The sequence below is a fragment of the Anneissia japonica genome, unplaced genomic scaffold (genome assembly GCF_011630105.1).
Source record: "Anneissia japonica isolate Jap-2015-1 unplaced genomic scaffold, ASM1163010v1 scaffold287600_len331809_cov165, whole genome shotgun sequence".
In the NCBI taxonomy this organism is placed as follows: Eukaryota; Metazoa; Echinodermata; class Crinoidea; order Comatulida; family Comatulidae; genus Anneissia; species Anneissia japonica.
In genome coordinates this window covers 269,587-281,206 of record NW_022703713.1, presented here as the reverse complement: position 1 = coordinate 281,206, position 11,620 = coordinate 269,587, and the positions used below count along the sequence as shown (strand labels likewise).

General features: G+C 34.8%; 1 protein-coding gene across 5 annotated transcripts in view; it reads left to right on the top strand.

Moving 5' to 3' along the window:
* Positions 1-11,614, top strand: part of LOC117104507 — a 19,335-nt gene extending 7,721 nt beyond the window's left edge. For 2 of the 5 annotated variants that reach the window (XM_033245360.1, XM_033245358.1), the window contains exons 2-8: positions 3,894-4,104; positions 4,757-4,861; positions 5,517-5,899; positions 6,947-7,069; positions 8,211-8,298; positions 9,161-9,416; positions 9,752-11,614. In XM_033245360.1, the coding sequence (XP_033101251.1) occupies positions 3,894-4,104; positions 4,757-4,861; positions 5,517-5,899; positions 6,947-7,069; positions 8,211-8,298; positions 9,161-9,416; positions 9,752-10,022 (1,437 nt within the window). In that variant the 3' untranslated portion in view covers positions 10,023-11,614. Of the gene's footprint in view, positions 1-1,018; positions 1,250-3,893; positions 4,105-4,756; positions 4,862-5,516; positions 5,900-6,946; positions 7,070-8,210; positions 8,299-9,160; positions 9,417-9,751 lie in introns of those variants that run through there. The other 3 variants (XM_033245362.1, XM_033245359.1, XM_033245363.1) reach the window with 3 other exon arrangements.
* The last annotated feature ends 6 nt before the right edge of the window (positions 11,615-11,620 follow it).

Here is an 11,620-nt window from a genome sequence, read left to right as displayed (position 1 = left end):
GCCTAGGACTGATTATAGGACTATCAGTGCAATTTATAACATCAGCTTTGTAGACTTCTATTAGAATCATTATAATAATAATTATTATAAATTATATCCACATTTACAACCTCAAATTTTCTTCCATACTATGCGGACACTCCTACGTGATTGCGTTTTGTATGAATCAATGAAGTCGTAGTCCAATGTTATGCAACGTCGTAACGGTACATATTCAAATCGTTAGCATATTAATTCGTTCTATGCAGAAAAAAAAAACAGGATTCATAATGTTCTATCAAAATGAGTCATTATACTCCACTAACACTGTCCTAGTTCTTGGGCCCTGTATTTACATAACGTATTCCAAATTCCTAGTGTTTTATCGATGGATTATATTTCCAATTATAATTTTATCATAGTTGAAAATAGGTATATTTTATATAATCTGTAAGCCTATTTGTCATTGTTATTTTGTGAACAATTTGCGCAGAACATGACCTGCAATTTTTGTAATTTTTAAAGTATTGAATAAAGAATAATGAAATGTAACAGGCCTATAATTAATACATTCGTTATTATCATCATCATCGTCATCATTATAGTCATCATTATAACCATGGTCATCATCATTAAATAATAATAATACAATAATAACAATAATAATAATAATAATAATAATAATAATAATAATAATAATAATTATTATTATTATTATTACTATTATTATTGTAAATAAGCAGGATCATTCAACATTAGCATTTAATCAACATCATCAATAGGCCTATTACAACACAGATTTTCAATGGTTATTATAACTTGGTCTTCCGATGTATATGCATGGCGGATTGTGTTAGGCATATATCATTTGAAACGTGATGGTATAAACGGTATAACTTCATTACAATAAAAGGCTTGAATATGTTTTAAATAGATAATTACCAATCCTCCATATTATAACAAAGATCCATCATACCTATATGTACTCTGGTGCGAATTTAAGCTAATAGCCTAAGCCCAGTGAGGTTAGACGTTAAGGGATAAGCAAACAGACGCATGACGACGGCTTAGCAACGGGACGCTAAACTCGACTTAATATGGCCACTCAGCTTATCAATGTGTTTGTTACGTCTGTGCGTACGTCTGTGAACTTATCTGTTTTATCCATTACTTGGGGATTATATATTTTGTGTAACTATTAATATACAAGAAAACGGCTACCGATATCAATATGGGGCAGTCAGATATCGACGAACATACTGAAGGGAACGTAAGTTGATTTTACCACTGACTTATGGGCCTAGGTCATATTGGACACCCGATTGTTGATCGTCTTTGGTTCAAAGAATTCCTGGCCTAAGGATTTGCACAAAACCTTGCTTAGGCCTATTGTAATAGCAGTTATAGAATTTAACAACTATAAATACAAGCATTATGTATGTTGTTTATGTAACCATGGGAACGGTAAAAGACACAATGAGAGCGGAACACATCCGTTTTTCTCAATGGTTGGAAATTACAGTTTAATAGTTAATAACAATTATAATCATACTCGCTCCAAATCCTCAGCTCTTAGATGTTACTATATAGACAGGTCTGTTTTTTCCTTTATAGACAGACTGGTGGTTTTCTGCCATCATGTTTTTGGTGTTTATCACGTTCTGGTTTCTGGTTTTTCAGTCAGGTTTTCAACATTTTCACCTAGTAGGCCTACGTATGCTTGTAGAGTAACTACGACCATAAAGAGTAGGCCATTTTTTCGCTTGTCACACAACAAACAGACTCTATTGTGAAGCCTAATCTATTGACGATTAGGACCGAATCAAATGTATTGTTATTCATTGGGTTACACAAAACTCTGACATGAATTTATCCTTATCGCATTGATAAATGTATATACATATATGCTTACATGAGCATCAATGTATATATAAAGGTCTATGTGTGTTTATATTTATTCTACCATGATATGATTAGATACTGTATATACATATATAATATATGTATATAATATATTTATATATATTATATATATGTATTATATATACGTATATATATTATATATAGTATATATATAGTATATATATGTATACTAAACTGGTGCATAAAATGTTAGAAGACGCAGTCCTATAAACAGTTTAAATACAATTCAATACAGTAGTCAGTTTCTGAGCAATAATGTTTTTTTTTTATTGTTTTGTATGTAACTTTTCAGCTCATCTTAAAGAGAGATAAAAAACCAAATCTGACAACAACTACTATATTTTTAGATCCAATTAATAGATTCTTCAGACGTTAAAACCATGTTTTGGAATGTTGTTGATTCTAGAAAAAACAAAGACTAACCAACAATAACATTTAGACGTTTTGTTTGAATCAAGTTCGAAATGGATACAATCCTATGACATTTTGTGAGATGAAGCAATATTGCAACAACATGCTTGTCTTGGAGATGAGGCAGTTTTCATACTTCATTTCATTTATTTGGTCCCGTCCAAGCATGGAGAAAATACTTAACAGGGAGAGGAAAAAACAACACTCAATTGGCGGGACAGGATTGCCACAAAGTGAACTAGATCACTGTCTAGTGACTTGCAGGTGCCTCGGACACTGGAAGCAGAACATTAGCATGTCGATAAAACAGTGCCAATTGAAAACATGCTGTTGTTACAAAAATGACCTTTTTAAGCTTTATTAAGGATTCTGCACAACTTTTATAATTTCTGCAGACAAAGAAATTGTCGTTGATTTTCTAACGAGTTCTTTTGGTTTGTTGGAAGGCGGTTTTGGCTTACCTTACTGATAAATAAAAAGTATAGCCGCGTTAGTCTGTACAGTATAGAACAGTATAAAGTAAATAACAGCAGCACTTTTGAGACTAACAATATATGATTTATTCTCTAGCTTTCGTCCACACAGTGGACTTCATCAGGAGATTGATGAAGTCCACTGTGTGGATGAAAGCTGGAGAATGAATCATATATTGTTAGTCTCAAAAGTGCTGCTGTTATTTACTTTATATTGTTCTATACTGTACAGACTGACGCGGCTATACTTTTTATTCATCATGTTGACTAAAAACAGTGTAAGTGAGGCAGTAACCCTTGGTGACTGCAGTGGGGGCCCTATATGGTGGCTTACCAATTTTGCTGAAAACGTTTCAGCATGCACCAATCTGATTTTCCATAAACCTCTGGCAATAATATAGGGCCTAGTCCTATTCTAAAATGTGGATTAACAGCCTGAAACATTTTCTTCTAGCAGCCCAATGCATGCAGCTTAAAAAAATAATAATTTGCAGTAGTCTGGTTTTATTTTGCACAAATCTCAGGAAAGCCCCCAGATTTATCGAGTGCATTACCACGATGATGACGACAGCGTTTACGGAGAAAATTATTATAGTTCACGGTGTGAATCACCACCCGCGGTAAGTTTTAGGAGCAACCTACACATTGCGTCAACACAGTGCGTTGAACGTTGCGTTAACTTATTTGTGTGTCCGTCTTGATTTGAATTTCAATCATTCATTAGTTGGCCATTGTAGATGTGTATAAGAGACAGTATATATATATACACCTGTGGTGACACTTGTCAGACAGGGTGGCAGGGGATGAGAATTTCCGACGTTGAACGAGAGCCATGGATTCATTGTTGGATCTAGGACTTTGATAGGCTAAGGTATATCAATCGATTTAAGAAGGGGATAGCGATGATATTCTGTAAACTCATACCATAGGATAATAATCCCTAGAGGATAGGCCTTCTTATAATATGGCTGGTATTATTTGTTTTATTTTGTTATATTCAATTTGCTCATCTTATCTTTAACACAGGATGTGAAGAAGTCTGTTTTGCCAAAGGTGTATGCACATTAAGAAAAATAAACCTTATGGATTTTTCCTTTTATTTATCAGGATTTTTTGGAACCTAAACACTTAAAAGAAGAGGATGCCAAGGCTCGCCTTGAAGACCAAGTACAGCAGGCGGTCAACGAACAAATGGACAGGGCTAGGGTTAAGGAAGCAGTTAACAACTACCTTGAAAAATTAAAGGAAGAAAAGAGAAACGTAGCACCGAAGATACCGCATGCAACATTCCACACAATGCCAACAGCACCACCACACGGTAAAGGATTCCATTATCTAGGCTACCAGGCTTTAAATTTCAAGATATGGTTATCAGTATTACTGAAAAAAAGTTTAGCTCGTTTTTTGTTCTAACATGACTGTTGCAGAAGTGATCCCGGTTGCAACGTTTACGTCCAACAAAATACTGAGCATTTTGGCTTGTAAAGTTAAACTCAGTCAGATGTTCGTTCCTATACTGTGCTCTAAACTCTTCACGATGTTCAATGCGTTTTGTTGCATACATATTTACCATAGAATGAGCTGTTACTAACTATCTCTTTACTTGACAATTAGAGTCTCTTAAAGCAAAAATAATGCTTCTACAGTTAATTGGTTGTAGAATTTTGAGTGGTTTTTTTTTAGCTCTGTCGAGACTACCTGCTGGAGGTACGATATACAATTTTATACGTCGTCCATGGTACTTTACTATTTACCGCCGTTCCGCCAGTGAGTCGCTTGACCTTCCTCTGATGTTTGTGCTATTTCTAGAACAAATATGTTTCCATCTCTCTCTCGCTCTCTCTCTCTCTCTCTCTCTCTCTTGTTCAGGGTTTCTAGGTTAGGCAATGTCTCTCAAACTACTGAGTCTTGGTGACTGAAATCAGATAGTAGACTGCAATTATTTAAATTATTTTACTTCTTATTAACAGGTACTGGTATGGTGCGATCGAAAACAGTGACCGAAATGAGACCAACAACTCAAACCATGATAGAATCTGAGGTTCGGGACAACTTGCAGCGAATGGAGAGAGAAAGTAATACTTTAGTTCATAACAATTCGTATAGGCTATACTATACAAATATTTTACTAAATTTTTTTTAACATTTTGGTCTAATTGTTTAAGTAAATAATCTTTGAATCTTACAATTTGAATGCTTTATTGCAAGTATATATATTCTTCATTTGAAAGCGACTCTTTTACAACAGTGGCATTTGTACGTAATGGTGCGTCCAATGAAAAACAAAATCAAGTAAATCCAAATTTAATACATCAGGTTAATAAAAACAAGGAGAAAGAAACCAGAGTAAACTAACAAAAAAGAAGAAAAATAAAGAGGAAAAGACACATTATACATTTACTCATTAAAAAAAAAATTTCAATGGATAATGTTGAAATGTTTTAAGGAATTTTCATTTAAGTTTGAAATTGTCTTTTTTCGTTTATTTTGTTAGTAGGACAATGTGATAAGCACGTGATAAGAGCTTACACGTTTGCTTTTCCTTTTATTTTTTGTAAAATCATATATTTATACTTTTTTGCTTTGCTGGTGAAAGATTGAAATGGTAATAACAGATTAGTAATAATATATTATTATTATTAAAAATATGATGATGATATGATCATGATTTTAATTTAAAGCAGTGCTAAATTTACATCTATTTTTATTAATTTTTTTTTTTTTAATTAGGAACAAGTCTAGGAGAGTCCGCATATTACACCGAGCCTGTACCTAACAAAAGTGCTACCAGATTCAAGACCTGTTCTCCTGGACCTGGGTCACCTGCAATACGCACACGTGTTGTCAAGCGACCAATCACACCCACATATTATCGGGAGCACTGGGTCAACTGGAGGACAGAAACACCCCCTGAAGCTGGCATTCGAGATAAACCAATCAAATGGGTGCACAAGCCAGCTGAAGCTTCGCGCGTAAAACGTGTCCATACGCCCCCAACACCACCTCCTGGACATCGCGATAAGGCAATGGCTGCCGACACCGACCGCCGACAACCACGAGTATCATCAGCGATGTTACGTCACTCAAGGTCGAAGTCATGTCCACCACCGAGGGTAAGTTTTTTAATAATAATCTGTATGATTTATTTATTTCTTTTTTTTGCAAAATTTTAGTTATTGCTGTGACACTGCGACCTTTTAATAAGGTTTATGCTTGAAAATCATATTGCATTTCTTTTATTCACCCACGCCCCCCCCCCCACATTTACACTTCCTTTCAGGCTTTCCCTCCCTGTGAATGTTTCCTTCGCAATACACGTAGTATGGTAATCGAAATGTGTGCATTCGGTAGGATGGGTTAACAAGTTTTGGCGCCAGCGAAGACATGTGGTCATGCGGAATTTTCCGTTGAAGCATGAGCCATACCGTCACCAGGACGAGGTCGTCGGACTAAAATATTAATTTTCCAATTCAAATATAAATTATTGTGATTGCCAATCCATAATAATATTGTGGTCTAAATAAAAGTATAAATCTCTCCATTAACCCCGTCAGGGATTTCATTCTGGGACCCTGACTAGGATCTTGGCAAAATTTTTGGAGCCATCACTCTGGTGCTAGTAGTACTGTACTAAACATTATAGGCCTATCGAATCTGTTACATATAATTGATTTCGAGAGACACTAAAAACAGTATAGAACAGTATAAAGTAAATAACAGCAGCACTTTTGAGACTAACAATATATGATTTATTCTCTAGCTTTCGTCCACACAGTGGACTTCATCAGGAGATTGATGAAGTCCACTGTGTGGATGAAAGCTGGAGAATGAATCATATATTGTTAGTCTCAAAAGTGCTGCTGTTATTTACTTTATATTGTTCTATACTGTACAGACTGACGCGGCTATACTTTTTATTCATCATGTTGACTAAAAACAGTGTAAGTGAGGCAGTAACCCTTGGTGACTGCAGTGGGGGCCCTATATGGTGGCTTACCAATTTTGCTGAAAACGTTTCAGCATGCACCAATCTGATTTTCCATAAACCTCTGGCAATAATATAGGGCCTAGTCCTATTCTAAAATGTGGATTAACAGCCTGAAACATTTTCTTCTAGCAGCCCAATGCATGCAGCTTAAAAAAATAATAATTTGCAGTAGTCTGGTTTTATTTTGCACAAATCTCAGGAAAGCCCCCAGATTTATCGAGTGCATTACCACGATGATGACGACAGCGTTTACGGAGAAAATTATTATAGTTCACGGTGTGAATCACCACCCGCGGTAAGTTTTAGGAGCAACCTACACATTGCGTCAACACAGTGCGTTGAACGTTGCGTTAACTTATTTGTGTGTCCGTCTTGATTTGAATTTCAATCATTCATTAGTTGGCCATTGTCTTTCTTTACCTCGTTTGTTGATATTGTCAGTCACACGCCATATTGTGCACACTGCTTGGCTTGGCTTTTTTTTGTATTTCATATAGGCCTATATTTTATCCATGTATCCTTGTTGATTAATTTTTGTGAAATAGGCGCATTTTTTGAGAGGTCAAGTAAACCGTAATAGTTAAAGCCAGGCTCCGAAGGAATTTTTTTTTAAAATATTTTATACAACTGATTTTCCTAAGACACAAAAGCATTGACGAAAAACTCGGAAGCAGTTAATGAGATACAGATTTTTGAATATTTCAAAACTTAGGGAAAAGGGGGCATAGCCACCTTTTTCAGTCAGTTGTTAATTATTCGAGATGGGCTTCTTTTCGTGATCAAGTCTATTGGGCTTCAATTGGTTTTACGGTATGCGAATTCGGAAATAATACAAATATTTTGTGTATTCATTTTCAACATTATTTTTTTTTACTAATTTTCAAATGGTAACTAATAAATTTTCGATCTTCAATCTATAATCTTCTCAATTTTTTGTTGACTGTTAAGCGCTTAAAGGCGCCCAGCATTTTGCGCTATATCAAGTTGAACTTTATTAATATTATAAGTAACCAATTTCCTAAATTTAAAATGTAAGCAATAATAGATATTGTATTTAATATTTCAGTTCACGTATCGTATCGTCCGAACGCCATAGAACAGCATTGATGTTTGTTATTTAAAGTCATTGAAAATCAGCATAATTTGGTTATTATCTTCAGAATAGGCGCCTCGGAATAGGTTTACCTAGATAGATGGCGCATTATAAATGCATTATTATTATTATTATTATATTATTATTATTATTATTATTATTATTATTATTATTATTATTATTATTATTATTATGTATATTTTACTGCCAAAACCTAATTTCTATAGGCCTATGTTTAATGTTATGGGTTGGATTGCGTCCTCAGTAATCATCACAAAAGTGCTTTGGAGACAAATTTTGCGTACTACCGGCTAAGTAAACACTGTTATATTTTCTTCAACAGAGACCGAAGACAGCTGGGGCTTTCATTGCTAATAACATGATCGAGCATCCGCGCATTAAAACCTGGATGACTGGGGCCACTGACTATGGTAAGTAAAACATTGTATTTGGAACCCCCTCATTTGCAACCCCTATCATTATGCCGACCTTTGACCCTACATATCTCAAAAATCCCCTCCCATGCAATCAACCAGACCAGACCAGATTCGGATTCTACGCCAAACAATATGCTAGAAATGTTACTTTTGTAGATAAGCCTTTAACCCTGTATGTCTTAAGTCCTATCTTTAATCCATCCTTTAAGCAACAAATCTACTGACTGTCATTTTTTTTTTTGAAATTTATGGCCTAAAATTACGTTAAAACTTATGTTGGTAGACTTAAATACATTTCTGACCCGTTCCTTAATTGTGTCGAATTGGATTTTGACAATTTATATCTCGAAAAAACTCCCCGACCAGATCGACAACCAAACTCAAATTCTATGCCAAAAAGTACCCCAGAAAAAAGTTGGTCTAGTATTGTGTAAAAGTGGCACCTAATCTTCAAAATAGGACTGTCTAGAAATATAATGCCATTGCGTTTGAAGTTGATTAACCTGTTGCTAAATGAACGCACTTGCAAGCTGTTTGTCTAGAATGTTGATAATTAAACAAACAAACAAACAAACAAAAACAAAAAAAAAACTTTAGATGAATCAGCTCAAGTGCAGTACGGTATTGAAAATTGGAGCAATAGATGGAAAAATGTAGGAAAGAATCAAAAGCTTCAGAGAACAGCAGGCCTACTGAGAAATGATACAAATGAACTCGTATTTTAGAGTATGACCTACTTGTGATGGACTATCGAACCAAGTTATGATGCTTTTAGTGACTGACACGTTAAACATACACAACCAGACAATGGTTTGATAAATGGCCTAATTGTTGTATTTTTAATATATTGTCACAGAAAAAGAAGTCGCATATAACTTATTACATACCCTTCATGGCGGCAAAGGTCCAGACATGGCTGCTAAGGTTAACAATAACATACGACCAAGATCGAACAGTGCCAGTAACACTAGACGAGTTACACTGCCGAAAGATACATCGTTGCATCGGGCACCGTCCTCACCAAACCTGAAATCACCACCATTGGACACTACAGGTGTTGATACAAAGTCGTTGAAGACATGGATGAAGAAAATCGAAAAACAGATTGAAGGGTAAGTATCTCGAATGGATGATAGGGATGATGATATTTGGCAATAGCAGACAACTGAAATGGAAATTGCATCCCGTGTCCCTAGACCTCGTTCAGTTGAACCGTTTTGGGTTCAAAATACACAGTACTTCTTTTCACAACCTGAAAAATTGAAAGTGTTCTAACCCTTGTATATAGAGAATCGACAATTCCAAATACTGTAATCAATAAGATGGGTACACAATTTCTTTGTCCAATAATGGTAATCACACAACAATTTTACCGGCAGTAGGTGGCTCAACACTTTGTAACAGAAAACGAATTATCATTTATTTTGTATTTTGTTATATTTCTTAGACGTGCACCACCGACAGAGAGACTACAGTATTCTACAAAAGTTGATCTAAAGGCAACACAGCCTCCACGTCATCAACCTAGAATCATGACTCCAGAGGCTTATCATAACGAAAACAGTCATTTCTTTGTGACTGGGGGTCGGGCAAGAGGTCACTTTGTCATTGCTCCAGACTGGGTCTCAGAGGGAGCATCCCATAGAAGATTACTCCGACAGGCAAAGGAGGCTCAACTCCGACGTCAACGGCAACAAAATCTTGCCATCTCGGTTTAATAATTGGAATGTTTAATTGCGTTAATGGACCTTTCTTCTATGTTGATAAGGTCTCAGGAAACTTAAATCTGCATGCAAACATGACAACATGTTCGTTTGCAGGACACAAATGCGTATTCCTAATTCTGATTGGTCAGTTGTTAAGTTTTATTACACTTCGAAAATGTCTATTTGAAGAGAGAAGAGCTCTAAATAGTCAATGTGCAAGAGAAGTTAAACTAAACAATGGGATTACTTGATGATTTATAATAATACAATAGATACATCAACTGTGCTACAGAAGAGTTGATAAGTGATTTCTGAAGAAGACTAACTATTTACGACTATAATATTGGAAAAAAGTCATAGGAATGAAAGTTGTTTGCGTTCGAAACATTTTTGCGTCACTAAACAGGGTTGCTAGAGCAGCAAGATTTGTTTAGCAAATGATCGTATCACCTTTCTGCACTGGATGCAGATATTTTATTTAGAATTTTATATCACTTCATAAAAAATGTATTAGATTACAGAAAGTAAAATCTTTTATATAATTATATGGGATGTACCAAGTAATGTTATTTCAGTAACTTTTGATAATTGGTCATAGAATTTTACGAGATGTTGCCTATAGTTCTTTTCTTGTCCTACAAAGTAACAATGTTCGTCATTGGCTTTATCTACCTGCTGAGTGGTTTACTGTTACATACAAAAACGTATCCGGTCGTAATTTTTAGAAAGCATTGCTGATATAATAGTTAATGCAACAATGATTCCTTATTTTAGTTGCCTTTTTCTCTTTGAACTATAATTATTAGGGCTATTATTACATCGAGAAACAATACTCAGTTCTGAAATGTGCAAATAAAAACACTAGTTAAGTCGAATACGCATCTACTAAAGTGCCCAATTAAAATATGTACTATCACCAGTAATATTTTAATGGTATATAATCGATATTTTGGTCAATAAATAACTAAAACATATAACAGCACGCATTCTCCGTTAAGAGATGGCGCTATCAAGAATATTTTAAAATATCGAAAATATGTTTTGCGGGTAAAACATACCTTGAAATTGTGAAACACAAACGTATAATAGCTTTCTACTTTATAAAGATATACAGTATGGTGAAATCAGAAAAAAATTAATTGCTTAGGCCTATTTAAAAAGAACACAATATTTTTTGAACAATTATAAGGTTCTATATATGCAATAGAATATTATGTAAACGGTTTTATTTAGCTGTCTGTTATTGCCGAGGAAAATATTTTCTAATGTTTAATTTAAAGATAAATTACTTAATCTAAATATAAAAAGTAGACCGTCCATAACCAGTACTGCACTTTAGTAGTCTTATAGATCTATTGGCAAAGAATGATTATATGTGGACTACTATTTTGATATTCCATTCAGTAGAAATATTTTCGAGTTACTATCCCAGCAAAACTTTATTGTAACATTCACGATGTGTAATGTGTGGCCCTATTGTAGTTCTTTCAGACAACAGCAACACTGCTGTACAAACAGGAAAACTGATAAACGATCGACGGACAAAACTACGTTGAAAAACCAACGGATAAAGCTCTGAGCACTAAAGACAAGTAGATGACAAAGAACAA